The following is a 13,112-nucleotide window of genomic DNA, read 5'->3' on the forward strand; positions in this document are numbered from 1 at the left end:
ATTGGACAAAGCCTTTACCTCTATGCAGGACAATATGATCTATCATATTGTGTTTGTATTTGGTATGGTACAGGCAGAGTGGACATCTCAGATCTTTGGGCCCCTCCTGGGGAACAGACGAATGGCCTGCTTCAATATGCATGGTAAAAGCAGATCTGTTGAAGAAAAAATAAACTAAAATTAAGATATGCAATATCCTCACCGCTATGGCCAATTCTGGCCATATATTATACAACTTACTTGTACAACTTTCCTTTAGATTTACCAAAGCCATATAATGTCAAACCTAAAAACTTTCAATTTGCATGTAACCAGGCAGGCCCTTGCACTACATAAGTAAAGGTAGTTTTGTAATTTGCCATTTATCTGAGAATGATAGGCTCTGTTGCTATCCACATGTATTTACCTGCGGTTAGGGACAGATGTCCATACCAAAGGAAATTGCTTGAATTGTGGAAACATGCAAAAACTGGCAGACAACTGTGGCTCCTCACAGCTGTCTGTCATTACTTTGTACAGGCTCAGCGGTGGAAGCTGTCAGCCATGACCTTTCAGCCCAGCCAGAGTAACATAGTGAGGGAGATTTACTAAAACTGGTGCACTCAGAATCTGGTGCAGCGGTGCATGGTAGCCAATCTAACTTCTGCTTGTTCAAATAAACTTTTGCAATAAAACCTGGAAGTGCATTGGTTTCTATGTAGAGCTTAATCAGATTTTGCACTCTCCAGTTTTAGAAAATCTCCCCCAGTATCTCTTAACACTGCCCATGCCAGATCAACCACATTAAGGAGGCTTAAATTGCTTGGTTTTTGATAGTGAGACACCGTTAAAATTCCACCGGACACCAATTAGGGGCAACAGTCTAAAATAGTTACTTTACAATTCCTGACCCTGAAATGTATTATAACACATTTTGCCAAAGATCTATGCACATCTAAGACACATCTATGCAAGAGAGGAAGTTGATTAACCTACATCTGTTTTGTGTAAGAAAACACAGGAGAAAACCTATGCAAAATCAAAATCAGTGAGACCAACAAACTCCATGCACATTTCATTTCTCATCACCGAAGCATGCACATTGATTTATAAAATTTAACCCAGGCATGCTTACAGAGTCTTACTCTTAAGCTAGACATACACCAGTAAAATTTAATAAGAAAACGGTAGTTTTCAGAATGTTCGTTAGATTTTTTTAATGGTTATTGCCATTGAATCAGTAGTGGTGAGAAAATTTGAGGAAGCAGTATACAAAAAAAAATTCTCAAATAAATACATTTCTAACTGTGAATGTGGTTTTTGTGTGGGAAGAATTGTACATATTGTAATAAAAGCGGTTTAATGAATCTGGAATTCCATTCAAACAGCAGGTCTGGATGAAATTTCAAGGGCTTTTGAATGAAATTAGTTGACTCAATGATGGCAGAAAACAAAATGTTCTGATGCACAATTTTTCAATGAATGTTTGCACGAAAAGCTAACTCAATTACTCAGAGCTGGGATTGAGATTTTCTCCCAACACCCACTAAACTTTGGTAAAAGGCATCAGCTAAAGACATGTGCCCCATACACCCACGTCTCTTTTTACAGTTACCCTTCATGCAGTTATTTTCACATGATGGAATGTTGAGTTAAACCCTGTGGGTTGTTCTTACTTATAGCATGTATAATAGTTGCAGTCTTTGCACTTAAACAGCTTCTTTCCTCCATGTTTGTCCCTGTAGTGACGGCGAATGCTTTGGATGTACCCAGAGGAAAAGTCACAAAATTCACACTTGAGGATAAAATCTTCTTTATGTTCTAGTGCCATTGTAACCACAGGTAGAGGTCCAGGACTATTATTGCTGTTATTTCTGGCTAAAGCAGCTGACTGATAATGATTGAGCTGCTGCTGGACATCTGGTGGCTCAGAATATGTGGCCTCTACAAAAGAAAAAATATAGTCACATTTAGAGGTTGACAGTCCAACCTGCTGTAGTCAAAATTTCAGTTTCTGACAAACACAAAGAAGGAGCTTTCAGTCAGACATATTATCTAGCTGAAGAAGTTCAAGTTATGTAAACCTGTCACTAGGTAACAAGCTAATAAGCAGGTAGAGTGTGTATAAATGTAAAGCTGGACTTTCAAAATAAGCAAATATTTTCTAAATACCAATTGAATCCCACAATACAACCTGCAGGGTACAAAGGAATTTAAGTATGAAGCTGAACAGAAATATTTAGCATCAGTAAAATCTTTCATTTACTTAAAGTGGTTGTGAAGGCATTCCATGCATTAAGACAAAAAAAAACTTCTGTGTGTAGCAGCCCCCCTAATACTTACCTGAGCTCTATCTCTAGCTAACGATGTGCACAAGTGCCTAGATCGTCCGGGACTCTTCCTCCTGATTGGCTGAGACACAGCAACGGCACCATTGGCTCCCACTGCTGTCAAAGTCAATTAGCCAATCAGGAGAGAGGGGGCGAGGCCACAAGAAGCTCAGTGTCTGAATGGACACAATAAGTGGCAGCTCGGCTCGGGTGCCCCCATAGCAACCTGCATGCTGTGGGGGTACTCGACAGGAGGGAGGGGCCAGGAACACCAAAGAGGAACCCGAGAAGAGGAGGATCTGGGCTGCTCAGTGCAAAACCCCCTACACATAGCAGGTAAGCAAGTATGTTTGTTAGTTAAGTATGTTTATTCGTTTTAAAGCAACAAAAAACAAGACTTTAGTATCACTTTAAAGCGTAACTCCACTTTTTAACAAACTGTTGCAGATTCCTACTTTTTGTTATTCTGAAGGAATCACTGTTTGTCTGTGTCCATGTGGGAAAGTTAGCCTAATGGGAGTGGTTTCATAATTATCAATCAGCTGCAGCACCTGCAGGGCACTAATGAGGAAAGCTGCTGGGCCTGCATCCCTTTAAAATGCGATTTCCTATTGGGAGTATCTCATCGAAAATTACATTTTTTGTTGCAAGGAATGCCTGAAATCTGACTTGCATCTTAGACCCCTTTCACACTGGGGCAGTTTGCAGGCGCTATTGTGCTAAAAATAGCGCCTGCAAACCAACTTGAAACAGCTGCTGCTGTTTCTCCAGTGTGAAAGCCAGAGGGCTTTCACACTGGAGCGGTGCGTATACCGTCCTGCTAGCCGCATCTTTGGAGCGGTGTGTATACCGCTCCTGCCCATTGAAATCAATAGGACAGCATGGCTATACTGCTGGCAATGAGCCTCTGTGGGCGGTTTTAACCCTTTCTCGACCGCTAACGGGGGGTAAAACCCCACGCTAATTGGCCAAATAGCGCTGCGAAATTTGCGCTAAAGAGCTGCTAAAAATAGCAGCGCTTTACCGCCACCGCACCTCCCGCCCCAGTGTGAAAGGGGCCTTAGTGCAGAATTCCTGGAAAATCAGTGAGCCAATCACACAAGCAGGAAATTATGTTTCTGGGGTGGGCGTTCTGTATACATTCTATGTACAGAACACCTCCAGTTAGCCATGTTGCATTGCATTTTACAGAAAATTACAGAGCTGCAGATTCAAAAGGATAAAACATTCATTTTCAATATGACTTGTGTGGCAATTGTAGAACGCTATATTATTTTTTCTTAATTTACTATTTATTTCCCCCACGAAAGTTGGGTTACCCTTTAAATTTAGATTACCTTGGCTGTCTATCCATCTAGAATATAAAAAGTGAGGGTATGTGCTGGAGAAGTAGAACAAGACAGTACAGAAAACAATTGCTTTAATGTGTTGATACATAGGGGAGTTTCTAGATATACAGCAATTTATTAAAGGCAAAAATAGTTTCAACTGTTTTAGTATCAACAAAAAACATTTATTCTATAGAATGGTCTTCTTACCATCCGCACCTTCCTTCCCAATCCGTGTACTTTGTTTGGCACGCGGGCTACTTGGACCCATAGTTCGAAGCTTTGGTAATGTAAGAGTTTTTCCATGGACCTTTATACAGTGATCTTTTAACTGACTGATTGTCATTTTTGATATCGAACAAAATGAGCACTTGTAGGCATGTTCACCTGAAAATGTTATACAAGAAAATTTAGTGGAAAAATGTAAGTAAATCAAATTTTACAACAAAACTATCTGAACACCACACCTAATTCATTTCAAAATCTCACCTCCATGTGCCTTTGCAATATGTGTTTTCAGACGGCTATTTGAAGAAGTTTTGAATGGGCAATGTTTACATCTAAATGGCTTGTAATGTCCATGGTGTTCCTGGAGGTGTCGATCCAGACTGGGGGGGGAAAAAGGCCTTTTTTAATTAAAAAATCTTTTTATTTGTTATTGATCAATTGTATGAATCCTGAGGCACCTCACTTCTCTTCTGACAAAACAGGTCCAACCTAAGCAATGCTTTGAATTAAACATTTGCTAACAAATACAGAGAGACAAGTTAAGCAAATTGCTTCCTTTTTTTGCTGATTAGCCCTGTGTTTACATTTACATGCACTACTATATTAGCTCTACGGCTGGATGTGCAATGAATTTTCTTATATTTATTTGATTGAATACGATGTATCCATGTATGCATTGACTTTGTTATTTATGCATTGGGCATTTGATAATCTTTTAGTTCAATCTGATAATTTACAGAAATGGCAAACCTTTAGCTCCCTATTTCTGTGGGTGCCTTCATGAATTTTGAAGGACTGTGTGTCATGTGTGTCAATTTAATATAATATACAACATATCATGTTCTGACTAAGGATATCTGCATAGTTTGCTTCAAGTTCTGTTTGTTGTCTTTTAATTTTAGTTTGTTTTGCTCAATGGTTAGATATTATTTTGCTCAATGGTTACAAATATTTAAAGAGGAATATATGTTTCCACTGCGGCAAAAGGCATCTATTTAGAAGGATCACCTCACACATTAATAACTACTTTGAGTAATTAAATTTTTTTACAAGAACAATTCAGATCCATTTGGTCAAATTCATGTTGTCATATCTCCAAGAAAAATACATGATTGCCTCCAGAAAGATTCTTGCTATCTGCATATGTTCCTGAACATTTCTCCACGGGTCAAGAAGAGGACAACCAAAGATTTCCCAGAGACATACATATGCATTTAAATGGGTGAATTAATTGCAGAGGTGTCTGATTTAAAGACTCTCCTAATATCAAGATATCTCAATGGTTGGTATTTCATGATGCATTGGTCCTTCTTGCATTGATTGTTTTATTTTTTTAAATTTTATATAACTTTAATATAATTTTAATATAACTTTCCTTAAAATGCAATTGTCTCTCAATCTAAATTTATATAAAGAAGAAAAAACACACATAAAAAGGAAAATATACCTATAAAATTGGCTAAAATTTTACATGCCATTTTGGCTTCTTTTTCTGAGATTTAAAAACATTTTGCTCAAGACAATGCCAGAGATGAGCATATTATTATGTGCATAAATAAACATAACATCCACCCATAAATCAAACGGAATCGTTTTTTTTCGTTCTCAGAATGCTTACTTGTGCCTGAAGGCAGAGACAAAGGAGCAGAACTGGCAGCTGTATTTGTCTTCTCGAGTAAACATGGCTAGTGCCAAGTGACTCCTCTCATGGGAACGCAAGCCTTGCATTGACATTAGAACGCGGTCACACTGTTTACAGGGATAGCCACCAATCCTACATCTCTTTGGTAATTTTACTTCTTTAATTACATCTATGGAAGCTTCTTCTGGTTTTGATTCCCCCACTGGTTTTGATTCTTCAGGCTCTTTTTCAACTTCTGTGTTACTCACCTCCACCTCTGCATCATTCTTACATAGAAGTAAGCAAAAAAGATAAAGGTTTATTTGAGGAACTTCTGATTTTAAGAATCAATATTTCCCTAAAATCAGGTGCATAATACATGGGATGAACTCAGCTAAGGGAGATGTGCTTTCTTACATGGCTTTATGGCTCTTGGCAGAAGGTCAACAAGGTGAGGAGCATAAGGTTTTAAATAAAAATAAAAAAAAAGCACACATAACTATATATTTGTAAAACAGAATGCTTGTAGCCATCTGCTCTGCCACCATAGGACTGAAGTAGTATTTACATATTCCAACACACCAAGAAGTGTCATCAATTGATATCCAAACCCAAGAACAAAAATGTAATATATTGCAGCTTACCAGTCCCTCAGACATATTGGCTACAATAGTATTCATTTTTTATCCTGTCAATAATACTTACTTTTCTAGGAAGACAATGCTCACTGCATTGCAACTATAGAGGTGTGGCATTGCCACCCTAGCCTTGTGACCTGAACTACAAAACCTCCCACTTTCCTCATCTTCATAATAGAGATGTAGTCCCCAAAAGAGAAGTGGGAAGGCTAATGTCATTGTTTGAAATTTTAGTGCAGTGAACAGGAAGCTAGAAACATTTCCGGCAAAGTACATAATCACTTCCTGCGAGCTGAACCAAAAGCACAAACAAACAAGGTTACCTTTTTTCTACATACTATTAAATCCCCCACCTACTATGAAATGGATATGAAGAGAGGAAGATATGTTTGAGGTCCAGCCTGGGTAACAATCATGGAGAGTGAGTAAACATAGAACAGCAAGTGTGTTACCAGGTAAAAATTAAGAGGAAAAGGCTTAAAAAGGAAAACAAATGCAGCCACCTTATCCAAAGACTGACAAGCTGCAATATATTACATATTTGATTCTAGGTTTACATACACAGGTTCAAGAAGGGTGGGGATATCTCTCTCTCTCTCTCTCTCTGCTTGATCATAGTTATAATGGTCAGAGAAGCACAGGCCTCACTTTCCCTCTCTCTTAGGAGTGTGCACAGGCCTCAAATAACAAGCTAAAAAAGCCTAAGTGTGCAAATACTGCATTGGGAGTAGGCTTTCTTTGCTATACAGGTACACATTTATATAAACACACATATAGATATTTATAGTTTGGAAGCATTTCAGCTCATTATTTTACCTTTGCTTTTTTTAAAGCAGTACCCAAAAACAGATTTTTTTTTTATATTGTACTAATCTTTAAATGGGATGCCTAAATTTCCTATTTTTTACATAGTCATCTGGCAAATAACAAACTTCCTGGCTCCAATCTATAGAGACACAATGGAGAGTCACCTTAGGACAAAAAGCACTGTCAACCTGTGAAAAGGGTAGTGTTATATGCGCTAGAAGATTTATATGGAGTTAAATGACAAATTAAAGCTCCAGCATTTTTTGGGGATAAAGGTTTTACATAAATAAAAGCTGAGCACTTCAAGCATCCCTGCCAGTGTTAAATCGTTTGTCTTAACCCTCTAGCTGATGATGTTTACTGCTCAGGTTGGCCTGTTAAAGGAACATGAAATAGACTTTTTGGCTAAAAAAAAAAAAAAGCCTAAAACCTAATGCAGATGCCACATCTAATGCCTCGTACACACGATCAGTTCGTCTGATGAAAACGGTCTGATGGACCATTTTCATCAGACGAACCGATCGTGTGTGGGCCCCATCGTTTTTTTATCCATCAGTCAAAAAACTAGGAACTTGTTTTAAAATTATCTGATGGTTAAAAAACCTATAGAAAAAAAATGATCGTCTGTGGGTACATCCATCGGTTAAAAATCCACGCATGCTCAGAATCAAGTCGACGCATGCTCGGAAGCATTGAACTTCACTTTTCTCAGCACGTCGTTGTGTTTTACATCACCGCGTTCTTACACAATCGTTTTTTTAACCGATGGTGTGTAGGCACGACTGATCATCAGTCAGCTTCATCGGATATCTGATGAAAAAATCCATCAGACCATTTTCATCAGATGAACTGATCGTGTGTACAGGGCATAAGAGTTGGTAATCTGCAATATATTCACTTTTAGGTTCATTACCACTTTAACTTTACTTATCTTTTATGTTTATTCTAGGTGGACTTATCTTTTAAAATGATCATCTGAACACTTCACATTTACAAATAATTACCATAAAAACAACATTGACTGTAACAGAATTATTATGCACACCTATGGATAACAAAGCCTGCATGTCAAATGGATATGTTTAATTAAACTCAGAAAGACGGTTTTGTTTTTTAATGCAAATTTAGATATCATTTGAAGATGAAAAATGTACTTAAAAACAGGCAATACAATAATGTAGGAGCTGGTAAAAATAATAACTGCTATTTTTTGACAGTTCAAGGCCATGAAACAGATGATTCAGAACTGGTTGGCCTGCACAGGTCCTTTGTTTACATGCTAAGGCTCCCTATCTTGTCACATGCACTGACCCCTAGTTGCCAGCTTGGATATAGGGAGGCAAGCTCTATGTCCACCTTGCAATGAATAATGTGCATGACAACAGATAACTACCCCATTCATTTAGCTGCAGGTGAGGGGTGGCATGAATCACAAGATGCATAGCCTGAACATATAAATCGAGCAATGGCAGTTGTACAGGCTGGGTGGTTCCAAAATAGTCTGAAAGATAAAACATTACAATTTTCAAGTTGCTCTAAGTGCTTTAATTATTCCATGGGCTTCATTTTGACTATTAGTAATATTTGAAAACAGACATGGAAAGTACTTTAGGTCATTTGAGGCTTAAAAGAGAATAAACTACCTTGAAATGTTTTTCATTTAAAACAAAAAATTAAATAAATATGGATCTAACGCCTTTAAACTGGCTGGTTGATCGTAGTCTATCCTTGTGACCACATCAGCACCAAAAGGAAGTTTGTAATATTGTAACACCCTAGGTTTCTGAAATCTAGTTGGCAAAGTCCTTGTCACAATGAAAGCCAAGTTATTATATATTTATTGTTGCTCTGTCATGATCATCTTTTGGTTTACATGGGGAAAAAAATCACTATAAAAAGCAACTGCCACACAAATAATGTTATTCCTCTTAAAGGAAATATATTTGGCACATCAAAATATATTTAATTAAAACATTTACCAAAACTTTATTTAAAAACACAAGTTGGGGGCAGTGACATCATGCAAATTATCCTTCACTGATCCATGTTTCTCTAAAGACAGCTGGAGAAGAAAAAATAACTGAACTACAACTGCAAAATACTTAGACTGGAAGGACCAGGAACAATCAAAAGAGTGATATTACCAAGTCAGGCTTCCTTTAACAACTGGAAGAACCACTGAATGAACTTTACCTTTTGTATGTTATATTTACTGCTTAGTAGATTTTATTAAACAAACCACCCCTAGTGCATGTATTGCATATCTCTATTCATAAAAGAACAGGTAGAAATGACAAAATAATTGACTAGGTAAATGCACCTACTTTCCTATTCCGTATTTGCAATAGATGTACACTGCTGGGTGGTCTAAGGACCAGTTTGAAGAGCTCCATATAAGCTATAGTCAACAAACATACTGTTAAGAATTCAACTGTACAGATGCCGGCATTGTAGAATGTCAAAGCAGTATGTTGTTCCCACAAATGTCTATGCTATAAACAAAGTTGCTCCATGTTCCGTCATTTTGCCCTGAGTCACAGTTTGTACCTTTAATTCAGGTGGAAGTGGGTGAGCATTTCCATACTGGATGTGTTTGCGGAGATGGTTACAGATGGCTCGAAGAGTGGGATGGACTTCCACGCAGAATTTACATTTGTAGCCCACAACTACCTTTTCCTTTAATCCCTTTGTCACTGTCTCTTGACCACTTCCTGTCTGTAACTATAGCCAGAAAAATGCACAATTATCACAGCCAAATAAAAAGGAACATTGTTCACAACACAAGTAGTAAGTCAGGTCTACTTAGACAACAGATCATCTAGAGAAATGCCGACTTTAGACTAGACTAACATTATTTACAGATATATTACTCTAAAATTCACAATGTACAGTAGGAAAGGAATGCATTTTATAAAATAATTCAACAAACAAAAAGCATCTTCAAGTTCTCTTACAAATTAGTCAAAGACAAATGTAATATTTTAAAATGTACAACTAAGCTCTGTAAGAAATACTCAAACATACGGTAATATAAATATATTATGCCAGAAAATTACATGACACTATGATAGTTAAAATGTCTAAAACTATTTATAACCATTTCCTAAAATTCTGCCTTAAGGACTAATTTCAACCTAGTGCTACCAGTTAACAATCAGTACATTAAAAGATAAGAATTTTTTTATACTTAAAGCGGAAGTAAACCCATCAATTTAACAGTTTCAAAAAGCAGTTACATTCCTGGCATGCCGGGAATGCTAACTGTCACATTGGTTGTGCTCTCAACCAAACCATCAAACCATCCAATGGCTGGTGTCATAACTGATCACATGTGCAGCATCATGGCAGTTGAAGATTAAACATAGGCCAAGATGGCAGCTTCCTTGCCTGAAAATTATAGGAGGGTTCACTTCCACTTTAAGGAGGTGCTAACGGAAACATAAAAAAAGAGCTTAGTGGAGGTCTCTGTTCTTTATTTTCAAATGAAGGGCAATGTTTACTGGATGACAACCAGACATTTTACAGACCAATTCTTCAATATGGTATCCCTTTCATTTATACACTTTGCTTTCTTTTTGCCATAAATCCATCTCGAAAACCATTTTAGTCTAAAACTGGATTTCCGTTACTTAAAGTGTAAGTAAACCCACCTATAATTTTCAGGCAAGGAAGCTGCCATCTTGGCCTATGTTTATTCTTCAACTGCCATTCTGCTGAACATGTGATCAGTTATGACACCAGCCATTGGATGGTTTGACAGTTTGGTTGAGAGCACAACCAATGTGACAGTTAGCAATCCCGGCATGCCGGAAATGTAACTGCTTTTTGAAACTGTTAAATCGATGGGTTTACTTCCACTTTAAGTGACAAAATGTTAACTGCGCTTGCAATACCGGAGTCAAACTTTTCCTAAAATGACTGCCTAAAGAATGATAATAGATTAAGGTTAATTAAACCTATACTTATCTGCTATGCATCCTCTGAGAGAAATAGAATATTAAAAAGGGCTCTAAACAAGGCAGCACAATGACTCAGTCACACAATGGGATGTATCAAGCGCTACGAAGAACAACAGGGATGTAGATCATAGTTGGACACAAAATCTAGATGCTTTATCTTTTTTTTTTTTTTTCTTTTTCCTTATTGTTTCTTATTTCATTTTTTTTTTTTCATATTTTGTTTTGATATGAAAAAGGTGTGTGAAAAAAATGTTGGATGAAAAGGTGATTTGCAATTTATCATAAGTGATCAGAAACTGAATACTTCTAATTTAAAATATAATTTCAATAGAAAAGTAAACTATAGTGTCATGTTATCACACCAAAAGAATCAATTGTATGTAATCCTATTTAACACCTGGAAATTCTGTGAGGGACATTTATAAATATGTATGCTAATAACTAGTGTTAATACTTAGTAAACTAAATGATAACCATTCTAATTAATAGACAAAATATAACAGCTTTTATACATTATTCCTATGGAATGCTCTATGTTCGACTCTCAAATTTTTCCTTTAGATATATCCAATTAGGAAAACATTATAAAATGTAGGACCCATTTATAAATTCCTTTATTTAATATATACCCTACTATAGTCAGTTCACAGCACTGCCATAGGGCAGTGCTTTTTATTTAAACAACTGTACATGTTGTAGTCTGAAGGCACAACAGTTAACTTTCAGATCCAAATTGGTGAATGATAACTTAAAGCGGTGGTTCACCCACAATAACAACATTCTAGCATTAAATTAGGCATAGTAGCGCGAGCTACAGTATGCCTTTATTTATTAATTTTTTGCCCCGTACTCACTGTGTAATCCTATAGTGAAGATTCTGACTCCCCGCGGGGAATGGGCGTTCCTATCCAGAGGGAAGATGATTGACGGCCGGCTATTTCACGTCACGCTCCCCGAAGATAGCCGGAGTAGGTCTCGGCTCTTCACGGCGCTATACGGCGCCTGCGCACAGACTATGCGCAGGCGCCGTGAAGAGCCAAGTCATATTTCGGCTATTTCCGGAGAAGCGTGACGCGCCAGAGCCGGCCGTCAATCATCTTCCCTCTGGATAGGAACGCCCATTCCCCGCGGGGAGTCGGAATCTTCACTATAGGATTACACAGTGAGTACGGGGCAAAAAAATAAAATAAAGGCATACTGTAGCTCGCGCTACTATGCCTAATTTAATGCTAGAAAAAAAAAAATTATAGGGTGAACCCCCTCTTTAAGAAAGGGTATGACTCATGTATTCATTCATATTTTTTTTTTTTGCACAAATACTCGATATCGGTCTCGATACCGATACTAGTATCGGTATCGGGACATCCCTAATACAAATGATACAAAAAAAAATTACACTCACAGTAAGGCCCTGTACACACGATCAGTCTAAACCGATGAGAACGTACTGAAGTTCAGTTTCATCGGACCAAACTGACCGTGTGTGGGCCCCATCACTCAGTTATCCTTCGGTCCAAAAATGTAGAACTTGCTTTAAAATTGAACTGATGGACGCCTAACCGATAGGTCAAAACCGATGGTTAGTACGTAAAAGCATCGGTTCAAAACCCGTGCATGCTCAGAATCAAGTCGACGCATGCTTAGAAGCATTGAACTTCGTTTTTTTCAGCATGTCGTTGTGTTTTACGTCACCGCGTTGGACTCGATCGTTTTTTTCTGTTCAAATTTTTTATTGAAAAATAAAGTGTGCAGAGTAACATAGTCAACATTTCAGATCGGGTCAGTAAAGGTAATGCAATGGTGCATCTTAGTTACAATGGATACAAAAGTGACATCGAGAGCTTCTAAGCACAGATAGCTTGAGAACAATGCAAACATATTAGAGAGGGTTGTATAATGGATACTATTGGGGACATTGTAAGTAGGTACAACTAGATCGAAGGCAGCAATGGAGGCGACTCCATTCCAAAAGTAGTGCAAAACAACTGTATGTACTCTGTAAATTCAAAATTAAGGAAACATAGACTAAATGGGGGCGGTAGAACACAACACCGCCCACGGATACAAAAGTAACACATTTTAGTACAGGAGCAAGAGAGCCCCAAGAAATAGGGACGGAGAAGAGGAAATAAGAAGACAAAAGCTAGAAATGAAGTAGGGAAGGAGGAAGGAGAAGTAGGGAGGGAGATTGTCGGCGTGGGCGCGCGAACCCACAAGGGGTC

The 13,112-nt window shown here is 37.8% G+C and overlaps 1 protein-coding gene across 1 annotated transcript in view; it reads right to left on the bottom strand.

The window, feature by feature from the left end:
* The window catches only part of ZNF462 (zinc finger protein 462), a 122,189-nt gene that overhangs the window by 15,688 nt on the left and 93,389 nt on the right, over positions 1–13,112 (bottom strand). The window contains exons 4-9 of the mRNA XM_040359143.1: positions 9,479–9,652; positions 5,484–5,773; positions 4,127–4,245; positions 3,848–4,024; positions 1,656–1,923; positions 19–155 (exon numbers count right to left, since the gene is read on the bottom strand). Of these exons, the coding sequence (XP_040215077.1) occupies positions 19–155; positions 1,656–1,923; positions 3,848–4,024; positions 4,127–4,245; positions 5,484–5,773; positions 9,479–9,652 (1,165 nt within the window). The remainder of the gene's footprint in view (positions 1–18; positions 156–1,655; positions 1,924–3,847; positions 4,025–4,126; positions 4,246–5,483; positions 5,774–9,478; positions 9,653–13,112) is intronic.

This window comes from Rana temporaria, chromosome 1, assembly GCF_905171775.1.
Source record: "Rana temporaria chromosome 1, aRanTem1.1, whole genome shotgun sequence".
NCBI classification, from domain to species: domain Eukaryota; kingdom Metazoa; phylum Chordata; class Amphibia; order Anura; family Ranidae; genus Rana; species Rana temporaria.